The sequence below is a fragment of the Coturnix japonica genome, chromosome 1 (assembly GCF_001577835.2).
Source record: "Coturnix japonica isolate 7356 chromosome 1, Coturnix japonica 2.1, whole genome shotgun sequence".
In the NCBI taxonomy this organism is placed as follows: domain Eukaryota; kingdom Metazoa; phylum Chordata; class Aves; order Galliformes; family Phasianidae; genus Coturnix; species Coturnix japonica.
Genome location: NC_029516.1, coordinates 69,654,219 through 69,668,324, shown reverse-complemented (window position 1 = coordinate 69,668,324; position 14,106 = coordinate 69,654,219). Strand labels below are relative to the sequence as shown.

At 47.3% G+C, this 14,106-nt stretch overlaps 1 protein-coding gene across 1 annotated transcript; it reads right to left on the bottom strand.

The window, feature by feature from the left end:
* Positions 1-937: 937 nt before the first annotated feature.
* CLSTN3 (calsyntenin 3) lies at positions 938-14,097 on the bottom strand. Its single transcript, XM_015872572.1, is given in 19 exon segments — positions 938-1,673; positions 1,758-1,975; positions 2,398-2,533; positions 2,655-2,800; positions 3,353-3,523; positions 4,762-4,988; positions 5,069-5,217; positions 5,400-5,557; positions 6,315-6,371; positions 7,211-7,373; positions 7,450-7,562; positions 7,782-8,051; positions 8,212-8,397; positions 9,176-9,325; positions 9,636-9,844; positions 10,313-10,508; positions 11,415-11,537; positions 13,877-14,025; positions 14,027-14,097. Coding segments are annotated over 19 exon segments (3,063 nt in total). The 3' UTR covers positions 938-1,502.
* Positions 14,098-14,106: the final 9 nt, after the last annotated feature.

Sequence of the window (14,106 nt, the reverse complement as noted above, 5' to 3'; positions counted from 1 at the left end):
AAGGAGAAAGCATGTGCGTACTTGAGCCTCAGCATCCCTGCACCATCTGGACCCAGTAACAACCAAATGTGGGCACAAATACACATAATAGGGTTCAGACATCTTGAGAACGTTGCAGCAAGCAGAGACCTTATGCTGAGACTGTTCATATCCTTAGGGGGAGCTCTTTCACTCTTTATCTGTTGTGATGTCCTCCTGCCCTTGAGGATTCCTCAACCTTGGATACCAGCAGACATCTTATTGCAGAATCTTCCTGTGGGTCCTCAACATGTTGCAGCCATTGCCCAAGGAAGAGTCAGGCAGTTGGCAGCTTCCTTTCCTCCTGCTGGATCTGAAGAGTTGGAGCGAATGGCTCAAGGGAAGAAACACAACTTGCTATGAAGCACTACCCTGATAACTTATGCTACTATCCTCACAGCCCTATCTTGTCCATGCCTGATCTTTTTCTGTCCCCTCCTTTCCTGAGTATCAGAAGGAGAACACCTTCCCTCACAAGTGCTGGGGCTGTCCTGCTATAAGCTGAAGTCCCTGATGTGAAATGCACTCTTCTATGCTTGTAAAGAAAGTGGATCATGTAAAAAGGTGGATGAAGCTGAGTATTTATCCTTTTGCTGTTGATGCAAGCCTTTCTGTTTTTCTGCAATCAAGATTTTCCTGCACATGTTATGTTTGCATGTGGTAATGGGCTGGGATGCCTTCTGTGCTCCTCTGTGGGTTCATATCCCGGTATACTGAGAAAAGCCATCTTGTCTTTTCAGAGCAAATATATAGAGTCTCAAAAGGATAAGAGGAAGAGATGGAGCAATTAAAACAACACATCCCCAAGATAAGGCAATAACGTTGAAAAATACATGGTCAGGACAACCACCAGTCTTATATTTAGTGGCTACACAGATTTTCACAATTTAGAGTGGAAAAACTGCAGAAGCCCTGAACCTTTTATTTGAAATCCATTTATTTTAAAATCCACTTTGCTTCCTCATCCTTCTTACCATCATTCGTTTAGTTCAGGAGTATCGGCAACTTTACAAAGTGGCACAAGCTGCAGTGTTCTGGTTGAGGGGATTTTTGTTTGTTTGTTTGTTTGTTTTGTTTTGCATGAAATGAGAATAAACCTCAACAACATTGAAAAAATATACAATATATATATATATATATATATATAATATCTGGGGAGGGGTTGTGAGAGACCCCGCTCTGAGCCATAGGGCCGGCTCCTCTTTCCACATTTCTGTTCTTTCCTAGCTCCTCCTTCCTCATCATAGTTTGATCTGTGCCACGGTCATGTGCAAGTGCCCAAATATGTGCCTCTAGAGAGCCAAATGGGGGGGTCAATCATAGGGAATGTCCACAATGAGAATGGCAGAAGACGAAGGAACGTGGGAAGCAAAAATGACACGAGGGAGAACATGTACAAGGTGGAGGGAAAAAGGAAGGTAAAGACACCTCCTCCTCCCAGCCGTATGTTTCAGAGGATCCATTGGACAGATGTTTTAAAGCTGCTAATAGCGGTGAGCACTGTCATTTTTGCCAGTGATGTGCCGATCTTCCATGTCATTGCTGTCTGGGGAGTCAGGTGTCTCCAAATCACTGCTGTCATCATCTTCTTCCATGTCCTTACCTGCTCTGCCCTCACAGTTTTCTGCAGCCCTCTCCTGGCAGCCCTGGTAGGACTGGAGAGACGAGACTATCATAAGAGAAAGGTTCTGGCAGCCCAGCTGTACCCCCCAGCCCAGGTTCCTGTGACTACTCCTCACCTCCATGGGGTTCACTATGATGGTGAGGGCTGAGTCGTCCCAGAACAAGTCGCTCTCTTTGCTGCCGGTACCTGCGTGTCCCTCTGTGGCAGCCCCAGGGACTTCTTGCCCCATTCCCTGTCGGTGCAGTGAGTGGATGCGCAGGATGCCCAGGATCACCAGGAGCGCCAGGAAGCCCACGCACACCACAATGATGACAGTGGCTGCACTGGGGACCACTTTGGAGGAAAAAAGAAAAAGGAGAACGTGTGTTTACAGTCTCACATAAATATGTTTCTGACCTGACCCACACCCACCCTGACTCCTCAGATAACCCCCTTTTCTGGAAAAAAAGATGCACAAATGAAACACTACCAGCTTACAGTTGTTCCTGTTAGACCTTCTCAGTTAAGAGATTTCAGACTGTTGCTGTATCAAGAAAGCAAACTTCCAGAGGAGGGGGATTGTTGCATTAAGCTCTAAGGCAGGGTTTGACCCATAATGCAGACCATTTTCTAATGAAGGGTGAGACAACAGTGTAAGAACTCAATGAAACTCATGTATGGAGGCTGAAAGGAATCCCCTGCTCAAAGTTTTAACAGAGTATCAGAAAATAAACATCCCAACCTAAGAGAACAAAACCAAAAGGCGCGTTACGTACTAGGGTTGTTATGGGTGCTTGCCAAGCTGTGGCCAGATAGCTCTGGGGGTAAATGATGGCCTCGGTGTATAAACTGCTGAGAATTCAGCATATGGTTAGGATGAGCAGCTTGGTTCATGCTGTGGAGGACGTTCATCTGCAGAAAGACCAGAGAGAGAAATATTCAGCCCTGTGTTCACTGTGATAGTCTACACTGGATGCATTTCTGTTCATAGTGCATGCATAAACACCCATGTGTGCATGCATTGATTTTGTACCTCAACAGAAAACTCATTGCTGGAATAACGTCCATTCATCTCCGTGCAGGACAGGTGGAACTTCCTCTCATAAAGAGCAGCGCCACGGTTGATGTGGTATGAGACCTGGCGTAGTATTTCCTCGTAAACTGCAATGCTCTCTACCCCTGAGTCCAAGAAGAGAGAATTGGAGCGGTATCAAAGAGCTCCTTACTTAAAAATCATTTGGCATCACAACTAGGAGCTACAGAATAATCCAAGGCTGGGTTCATAAATATTAGAAAGGACCAGAAATGGAGCTGTCTGTGGTGAAAGCCCAGTTTGCACTGCTAAGGCACGTGGAAGGGAAGTTGCCTGTTAAATTCTGTAGTGTATATAAGCAACGCATCAGTTCACAACCTGGGGGATATGCAGTCTCCTAGTATGCCATGCAAAATACTACTGGCATCTAAGAACACAAGACCCTATAGGCAATGGGGGTAAGTAAGGAGGAAGTGTGATACAAGCCTGAAGCAGAGCTCAGACACCATGTCCTAGCACTGTGTTCTGGAAGAGTAGGCTTCCTAAAGGAAACAGCCTGGGACTTCAAAAGCCAGGAGTTCAGCGAATGGTTGTCTCACAAAGTACACCAACACATTGGGTTAAGTGTCCCCCCAGTGATGCCTGATAGACAGTGAAAGGGGCATAAATAGACAGCTGCAGCCAAGGAGAGGACATACCTGTGATAGTGAGGTAGGCAGAGGTGTTTACGAGCTCCAGGCCCCGCTGTTGCAGTAATGCCCCATCCAGGAGCAGATATTCCCTCTCTGGGTCCAAGTCATCTCCTACCAATGAGATCTCGCAGCCATCCAGGTTGTGTACAATCTCATCTGACATACGTGTGTCTGTCACTGAGAGGCCAAGGGAAAGAAGACAGGGCCACAAAAACAGTCAGCCATGAACAAAGGCAGGCATGAGAGTGATACTCACTTAAAAGAACTTATAAGGAATGGCTTCTCTTTCTCTGGCCAGCACTTACCTTGAGTAAAATCACCATTGGTCTATTTACTTGTTGGATGAGTCCCCTCTGGTCCTAATTACTTTATTTATGCACACGAGAAAGTCTTATATTGTAGATCAACATACTGTTATGGGACTGGCTCATGGTAACACAGCTGTAAGGACTGCTGGCAATGGCAGTGTTAAAACTATGAGCAATTGTACCATATATTCCCAGATCTTGAGTGCTTTTGAAAGCTTTCTCTCCTCACAACTGCTGTTTTGAAGAGCAGTTTTGAAGACTAACTGCTTTCAGCAGGGCGGAGACCAACCTTCTCTACATCAAGAAGCTAAAGCTGCTAATCATCAAACTATGAGCAAAAATATCCTGTTAGCAGAGGAGATACAATTTAAGTGAAAGGATGTGGAGCATGTAGCGTAGAGAAGTAATATGAGGGAGGGAACTGAGGGAAAAGATAATCAAGGCGTAAGGAAACTAACTGGGGAATTCATAGGAACAAGTGATGCAGAAAGAGATCACAGAAACACAGAATATCCTGAGCTGGAAGGGACTCACCAGAGTCATCAGTTCCAACTCTTGACTCTACAGAGAGTAAACTAATTGTTGAACCATATTATCTACAAGCATTGCCCAAATGCCTCTTTAATGCTGACAGGCTTGAGGCCATGACCACTGCCCTGGGGAGGCTGTTCCAGTGCCCAACCACCCCCTCAGTGAAGAACCTTTTCCTAATACCCACCCTGACCCTCTCTTGTATAGCTTTGGGAGGGGACAAGAAATAAGGGAAGCGGGAAGAAGTGCAGGAGTGGAGAGAGAACAGCCAGGAAGGACATCTGGTGATGGGTTCAATAAAGGGAAATGTAGGTAAAATGTCAAGGGGATTAGGAATGAGTAGCACAGGAAAAGGAGAAGAGAATGAGGCAAGGAAATTGGATGGATTGAAAAAGTACAGGGAGGAGCAGAAAGGGATAAGAACTGATTAGCCTACATATTAACAGACAATGTCTTGCTTCTGTATTTGTAAACTCTCTCCCGTTTCGAGTACAACTATGAGGTCTACTTCCTCTGCAGAATAGCAGCTTGCAGGTCTTTCCATTTTGTCTCTACTCCTCCCTGTACTCTACTCACCAGTACCATGCCAATTCTCATCCTTCTTGGCCTCCACCTGGTGAGAAATAGAGCAGGTGATCTGCAGGTTGGGGAAAAGGGGAACTCCATCAGGAGCCTCAAAGTCTGATGCAGGATGAGCAAAGTGGGCAGTGCCACTCAACAGGATCTGGGGAGCGTCAGGCTGTAGCACGACAACATAACCTTCCACGTCAGGAATGGAGACACATGATTCTTCACTGAAACACCTGAAGGAGAGAAACAGAAAGCATCAGAATTAGCCCAAGTTTCCACCAACCTAGACAGAAGTGCTGCTTTATCTACTCACTTGACAGTAGTAGTGAGCCTGAGCGGCCGGACTCCAGGAGTAGCAAAGCGCAGTGAATTCATGTAAGCCACATGCTGGATAGCATGGTTGAAAGTTTCCACATCATCACCCTCCAAAGTGAGCAAGGACTGAGAAGGGTTCACATGAACCTACAGGTGAACAAGAAGAAAATACTCGGGATTTCTTAGCAAACGTCAACACCCTAGGCTAAAACAGACACGAAGGAGAAAGGCAGGGAGCTATCTGAGGTGGCAGAGCAGGCAAAGTCCAGGGAAGCAAGGCTAGGGAGGAGAGTGGAAGAGACCCATGCAAGTTGGGCAGATGGGCATACCTTCATCCCTTTGCCCAGACTGTCGAAGTCACTGTAATCAAGCCCCTCACGGCAGGCATACAGGCATTCAATAACCTCCCGGCTCTCCAAGCTACCAGGGCGCACAGTGAAGCCAGCCAAGTAACCATGGAAGTAGTGGTGTATCAACAGAGGATCTCCTGAGGGAAACATGGGACGTGGAGGGTGTGAGAGACATGGTGAGGAAGAAAACAAAGACAACAGAAAAATGTGAGGGACACACAGTTGCTAAGGTAGACAGAGAAGGAGGGGTGAATGGAACATGGAAGAGCAGAGACAACGAAAGCAACAGTGTGAGGTACATACAGATGTTAGGAGAGGTAGGAGAGAACAGAGGGGTGCACAGGACATGGAAAAGCAAAGATAACAAAAAGATGAAAAAAAGATACTGCAGATGATATATTTTCTTAATTTCAGATGGAGGAAAGACCAACAGAAAGACCAGGGTAGTGATAGGGTAGGTAGCATAGAGAAGTTTCTGCCACACCGCTGAATGCCAGATGGAAACAATTTCTTGTCCCCTTCTCACTCCTGCTGAGGGCTTTTAAACCAACTGTATGTTCCACAGATAGTTAGGGATGAGGTGACATCTCTTGATGTCTCCAATGGCTACTGTGTTCTTCAGAGACCAGTTTTAATGACCAGACATGAGGACACTTTCTCCACATGAAAAGCATACTCTATCTCTCAAAGCAGGATGTAGTCCTACCAGTATTTTCATGCTCTACCAACATCAAGGTATCAAGGATCAATCTGCCAGAAAATAAGGGATTTCCTCCCAAGATGGTGGGAGGTGGATGGACAAGATCAAGGAGCTGCATGAGGAAGGCACCATGCAAGAAGTGATATAGTCATGCACAGTGAAGAGAAGAGAACCACCCTCTTTCTTTTCCCTACCTCGTGTGGTATCAGTGGAATTCTCATTTCCTTTGGATTTCTCCTTGTTTTTCTCCTCTGCAAAAGGAGAACAAGCAATTACACATTGGAAGAGGGCAGTTACAGGGTCAGGCAAGTAACTACATAAGTGTCTGCATCAGCCAGCGCTAGACAAAAGAACAGCTCTGGACTCATGCAAAGCAGTGCATCCTTCAGCCCTAGAGATAGCATTCCACAGATGACAGAGTGCTGTCCCTTTCAGGAAGGGATTGATGAGACTGTATCTAATACAAGAAGAAAGTATAGGGTTTATTTTTCCTCCTTTCCCAACAATATCTATCCTAGGAATTAAGTGATTTCCATTTATGGAGCACAGTCCTTGCCATGTTCTGAGCATCCCTTTGAAACTCAGGCATAGAACCAGTTTTAATCTAGTAGTGGCCTAACAATGTTCCCAATCTGATCTTTATCCTCCAATCCACTTCTGTACAGAATGGTTTCTAACTTCTCTGTATAGAACCTCACAACACACAAATCACCATCAATACACTCAGCAGCATAAATAATATCCCAGTTCTTTGGTGAAGAGCTTTGATAGAAAGGCCATCACCAGAATGATGTCTAGAGTTTCAACTCTCCACTGCATGAAAGCTAGTTAACTATCACATGTTCTACTACTGATGCACAGGCAGCTGCCATTGACACTCAAAACCAAGCTATTACTATCACAGCATAGTATTATGTTCATATAGAGGGAAGGAACCACAATGGTTTTGGTGCCAAGGAGAAAAGATGGCTGTGATGTATTTTGCATGATTTAGTGATAGACTTGCTGTCTATTTTTCACCTCTTCTGGCTTTCTCTTCACTTCCATTTGCCTGTATGAGAAGGGCAAGGCTCAGGGAGTGAGCACTCACCGGCCCAGCAGGCTCCAATCATGAGTGAGGGTTCTGGCCGTGGGGGATGAATGAGGCCATTGTCATGGATGAGAGCAGGGTCATAAGAGACACCATCCACGTAGAGTGTGACAGTTGGAAACTCAAGGTTGAGGGCATAATGGTGCCATTCATCATCACAGACCTGTGGCAGAGAGCAGAAGGGGTGAGCAAGGGGAAGGAACAGAGATAACACTGGAAGGAGGTTAACGCTTCCTCACCTGCTCAAGCTTCCAGAGGAACTTCACAGGTCTTGCACTCTCCAGCAATGGCCAGTAGAGGAAAGCAATTCGGCAGCCATGCACAGACAGAGTGTAATGCGAGTAGCCATCCTCTGCCAGGGGACAAACGCAAGGCATTATGCATCACACTTAAAAGCAGTCTTACTATCCGGACCCCAAAAATACCATGACTGGAACTCAGCACTCAGTGGGTTTGAATGCTTCCAGAAGAAGCTATGAGGAGGGCCCTGCTCTGGGACATGGGGATTTCCACCTGCAGGGACCATGCTTTCTAACAAGTCAGTGTCACCTCCCCAGGAAAAGTGTCTCACCACTCTGCACTGTACTGCAGATCACTGTCTCCTCTTCCCGCCTGCCCTTGCTGGGCACCACAGCATGTTTCATCCACACAGACAGGGTGAAGTGGTCACTCAGCCCCTCGTGGGCATTCAGCCCATTCATGACGGGCACTTGGGCAGCCTGGCTGCCGTTGAACCAGTAGATGAGGCTGCTGTCCTGGCTGTAGTGCACTGAGAGCCGTGCAGTCCAGTTGGCTGTGGGGCTTGGCACAGGCAGCAAGTCAATCTCTCCTGAGGCAGCACCTACCAAGAACAGAGGGAGTCAGAAGTCAGGAGCACAGAAGTCTGGGGACTGGGGCACAGAAGAAAAGGGTGGTACAGGTCTTGTTGTAATATCCCAGAGAGAGGAAGGGATATTGCTCTAAATCCCTTCAGGGAAATGGGTAGGAAAGAATCAATTCACCACAGAGTTTGCGTAGTGATTTCTCAGAGTAGTTATCCCGGTCACAGCCCTTAGCCACATGGTTTGTCTGCAGCTCCACCATGGCCTGAATATTCCACAGGGGCTCATCACAGGTCTCCAGGTGAATGGTGGGAAACAGAGCGAGGCTGCCTGCACCCGGTGTGTACTCAATCCTCTTGTTCCAGCCTAACAGAGAAGCGTGAGAGAGAGATGGGTTAGGTCCTGCCAAGGACCCAGTGCCAGAAAACTTGGTGCACAGAAGAGGCATCTATATACCAGCCCATAAACAAAGAGATTTTTGGGCCTTTCAGCATTGAAAATCAACTTTACACAACTGGCATCAGTGCAAGGGAAAACTTCGTGGAAGCACAGATAGTCCACATTCTCATCTTCTATAGCTAGTGTCAATGCAGCATCCCTCTCTTGATTTTCAACCTCTCTTTATAAGGCTGAGTAGATATTTAGCTGTGTTGAGTTCTCCTTAATTCTACTGATGTAAATCAATTTGTAAACACACATCACCTCTGGAAAAAGCAAAGTTCCTCAAGATGAGCAGCCCCCAAAGCAATCCACATCTGCCCCGTTTCTGGTGGTGTTTAAAGCCAGGTTAGACAGGCTCCTGAGCAGCCTGATCTAGTGGGGACAGTCCAGCCTGTGGCAGGGGTATTGGAACCTAGATGATCTCCCAACCCAAGCCATTCTGTAACTCTGTGATTCTATGAATACAATTTATGGCCCTTATCAACTATGAAAAAGTTCACAGTAATCAAGGGAATAATTTTCCTCTGTTAGAACTGCCTTCTAGTAGCTTTGTGATACCTTAGATGCAGTCACTGGTTTGGTGTCAGAATGTAACCATACATGTGTATACAAATTTATATACATACATACAAATATTTTGAATAAGTAGGACTGAGTTGATTGACATAAAGGGAAGACGCGACTGTGTCTGGAAGTTTCATACCCTGCCAGCTGGGCTTGCAGGTGGGTTTCACCTGGATTTCCACTTCAGCATCATCAGATGCCCGCTTTTTTCCACAGTCATAGGCTGTTACTGTGAATTTGTAGAGACGATCTGCACTGTACTGAAGTTTCTCCGTGTTTTCAATGTTTCCTGGTTAGCAAAATACATAAATCAATGGAGAAGAAAGTCTCCTCATACACTTTGCTTCTAAAAACAACTCTGCTTTTTATCAGCTATAGAAACATCCAAAAAGAGGCTGAGTTCTCCCACAGTGCCACTCTGTAATATGCAGTAGCATCCCACAAAATGGCTGCTGTGTCTCTGCACAAGGACAGAGAGATTAGAAGTGCTAGAGGAACCAAAGCACACGTATCCCCCAGCTCTGCCAGCAAACGGGATTGGAAGTGAGAGAGCAAAGCACAAAAGGGGAAGTGCACTTGTGGTAGGCTTATATTCTTACCATCATTGTCAATCAGGAAGGGAATATTGGGGGTCAGGATCTCGTAGTAACAGATCTGGCTGTACTGTGGTGAGCAGTCTCCATCAATGGCCTCCACACGCAAGATGCGGTCATACAGCTTTCCCTCGGTCACTGCCACACGGTACAACTTTTCCACAAAGACAGGAGCAAACTCATTCACATCATTGACTCGAACATGCACTGTGGCCCTGAGGCAGAGAAACATCAATAAGAACTGATTAGCTGATTAGGAGCCATACACCACCTAGATTTTAGAGTAAGTAACTTTGTGTATCAGACTGACTTCAAGATATCAAAGGCAAGAACATGTAAAAAGATTGGGGTTTCAAAACAGCGGTGTTCACATACAAAAGCTTGCATGGTAGTTTTCCATCCCAGAGAAAAAGGGTGTTAATGTAATCTGGATCTTTTCCCTATGTACAGCAATGTAAGGCATCACCAGACTCAGCAGGCAAGCAGCCCTTGCTTCTGGTGTATTAACTCGTGTGACTCACCTAGTGAACAGGACCATCACCGTTTTGTTTGAGTCTTATTCACATGCTGAGTTATAGCATCAAGACTAGAGAATAATAATCATGGCAACGGGAAGAGCTCCCACTGTGTTCTTCATTTGCACTTCTGTGACAGATGACGTTTTGTAACATGCAGCTACTTACTTGTGTGATTTTTTAGTGTTGGCTCCATCAGGTCCTTCTCCACAGTCATAAGCTTGGATGGTGAATGTGTGCTCCTTATGTGCTTCACAATCCACTGGTTCCTTGGCTCGGATCAGCCCCTCACCTGTAGCTTTATCCAGTATCACAGCTTCGAAGGGCACCCCTGCCCCATGTATCCTGAAGCCACAGATCTCACCTGGAAGGAAGAGGAGAATGAAGAGGACTGAGTAGAGTACAATATGCCTCCTTACTTCCCACTGCCATGTTTTATTCCTTTCTCACTTACACTCTCCTTTCTCCCTCATTTTGGAGCCGTTCTGATTCACTATGAATTTCCCCTATCAGTTTACAGCCAATAATGGTTTAGATTGCCCTCTACCGGAGACCATCCCCATGAGAAGTCTCGCTCAGCTCCAAGAAAGGCTTGAGGTTACAGGTTAAAACTGTACGTGTTAGGGCTCTACATCCAAGCATAGCTTAGTTTGCCTCTCCATCCCACAGGAAGGCAAAGCATTTCAAACAGACATCCAAAACACGAAGCTCCATGATGTCTCATCCATCCCACACAGGATACGTACATTTCCTTTGGGAGTTACAGATAAGATCACCTAAATCCTGGCCCACAGGACCCCTTTTCCTCTCCCTGGGGCTGTTGGAGGTTGCAGAAGTGCAGCACCTGAGGCACAGTCTAAGCAAGTGCTAGGAATACAAACCTCAAAAAAGCATCAAAGCATCATCTGTGCTTTCAGGGACTTGTGCTTCTGGTGAGGGATGTGGAACAGCCCTAGAAGTGTGCCCTAGCAGCTTCCTTCAGACCTCACAGACACAGAGCTGTGCATGTGATCTTTGAAAATAGCAGAATTGCGTCAAAAAGTAGCTGGCTCCACCCTCAGTTCCTCTTATAAGGGAAATAGCTCAGAGGATCCTAAATCAAGCTATGCCCAAATTGTCTGCAGACTACACCAGGGACCTTCTCTAGAACAAGGTTTAGAGGCAATCATTTCCTAAACAGAATCTAGTATGGGGATAAATGTATTCCTGCCTCTGCCTCCCTGGAGATCTCTTCCTGATCCCAACCTCCCCAGAGCTGGCACCAACCTACCTGCATAGCGCAGAGGAGCATCTTTGTCCAGTGCAAACAGCGGCGGGTTGAGCAGGACTGTGTTGTCATTCTCCATGACGATGCCCTGATATTCAGCTTCAATCCAGGGTTTGTGCTTATTCGCTGAGGTGAGTTTGGGTAAGGGATTGAGGATGGGAAAGTATTAGCCAAACTGATAGGCTCAGTAGAAAAAAGCAGAGTATCATGCAGCAGCATTTAGCAACCACCCCTCCCCACCTTCATCTCTAGAATAAAGGCTAAGAGAGACTGGGAAGAGGAAACCATATTTCTTCTATTCTATTCTACCTCTCCTGGTAGAAACATCATGTTCCTTCTCAGCTCCTCAATACTCTCTTGTTAGAAGCATGTAGAGGGATATTTGTGTACCATGGAAGCTGGGATATTATAAAAAAATGAAATCAAGAGGGACAAGTATTCTGATTCTGGAAAGAGATCCCAAATGCTAAACACTTTAGATCACTGAAGTCGTAAGTAAAGGATCCAGGAGACATCTTCCCTTGGGGTGTCCCCGGAAGACAAGAGCTGCATTCATCCATTATCATTCAAGTCTTTCACCCTCTGTACAAGGGCAAGGATCCACACGTGTGCCCCCAGCTACACATCCAGTCAGCCACCCCGCATGTAAAACAAATTGCTGAGCCCCTTGCTTTCTCCTTCCCCACTCCATGGTGGGCACCATATTCCTTTGGCCCCTCCTTGCTGTTCCATTGGCTGTAGCCCAGCCAGGCTTGGCATGGAGGCAGCAGCCAGCCGGAGGCTCTGAAAAATGTCACAGGCCCAGAAATAGCAAATTAATCTTTATCACATAGGCTCCAGGGCAGGGAAAAGGAGAAATAAAGGAGGGAAAGGGCGGAGGGGAGAGAAGTAAAATCGTTATAAATGAAGAACCCCTCCCCCATGCCCACTCCCTGCCAAATGGGCCTCAGAGATTATATTACGCGTCCTAGTTACAAACCCCATTCCCAGATAATCCCCCCCCTCTCCCACCCTCTGGAGAGCAAGATTTATTACAACCAAGCGACACTGTGCACACAGCATGGCTCAGAGCTGGTAGAGAGCAGGATACAGAGACTCTCCCCTCAAGGGCACTACTTCCAATATGTGAATTCATCCTCTGCAGCACACACCGCCACGGCGGTTGTGTCGACTCAAGAGGGACAACATCCCCTGTGATTTATTGCCTTTTCTGTACTTCAGCACCTAGGGGTGCTGCTGGAGCTGGGTGGGCCAGTGGTGGAACAGCAGTCTGAGCAGGGATGCACCAGTAGGCAGAGCAGGCAGACCCAGCCAGGTGAGGGCTGGCATTTCTCTTCCACCGTATCGATTAAGATTACAAAGCGCTGCGTAGGAAATCCAGAAAAACATCCACCTTGCTCAGTATGCAGGAGGAATCCTCCCTGTGTACAAGCATCCATGTTTTGCCCCATCCCTCCATTGCCCTCGCCACATCCTACTGTGTCAGTCCCAGACCGCACACCTCTCTGATGAGGTAGGAACCCATAACTACCAATGCTAAATACGCCCCGTTGCTGGGGTAACGAGCTGGTGGGTGAGAAAGAAATCTTTTCTGCTGCATCCACCTGCACCTTGGGAATCACCAATCTGATTTCTTAGAAAATGATTTCTTGGGGATTAGAGATACATTTGGGGGTTATTTATAGGATGCAGACTCATACCATCTTCAAGAAAGCTCCTGTAAAGCTGAAATCGGTTGCCAAGGACGTGTACGTGTTTCGGAGTGTAAATTCACAAAGAGAGAAAATACAGACCATGAGGGGCCTGGCTTTACAACTGGTCCCAGCAGCACCAGAGCAGCACAAATAAATGCCCCTGCTGGTACTGGCACACACAGAGCATCGTGCTGCACCCTGTTTGTAGCCCCCACCCCTCCCCAAGCACAGCAAGCACATCAAGCTGCCGCATCCCCGATGGCTCCTGCAGCCCTTGCACGTTTTGGGTTCTCCCACCCCAACAGATGCTTATCTTCCCCTGGATCCATGCAAATGGATCTCTTGTGCCCGTGGCTGCAGCCCCAGCTCTAGTAACCTACATCTTTCCCCTTCACTTTGTGTGTTCTGAGAACATCTGCATGCAACGTGCTGGAGCTGCAGCATTCGGGTTTGGTCTTTTTCCTTTTTCCTTTTTTCTTTTCTTTTCTTTTTTTTTTTTTTTTCCGATTTAGCACATAAAGCACTGTTTTATATAAGCCACCTGCACAGATAACACGTAGCCGCTGTATCGTTTCCTACTGACATATTCTAGACGCATGGGCTGGAATGAGAAGATGGAGATGGGGGATGTGCCTCTGTGGAGGTGCAACACACTCCCTCTCGGCGTGCTACGGGAGAAGAGCTAAAGGCACACGGCAAGAGCTATCACAAGGCGAGCCGAGCGGGTGGAAAGGGGGCAAATGAGAAGGGGATGTCAAATCAAAGGCTCACCTTTGTTGGGGCAGCCGCCGGGCAGCGCGGCCCATAGGCACAGCAGCGGCAGCAGGACGGCAGCGCGGGGCCGACGGCCTCCCATAGCGGCGGCGGCGGCGGCTGCGGCTGCTGCTCCCGTCCCGCCCGGCGGTGCTGGACAGCGGCGGGCCCGGCCCGGCCCACGCCCTCGCTCGGCGGCTCGGAGGCTCCGCCGCGGCCCCGCCCCGCCACTGCAGCATGACGTCACG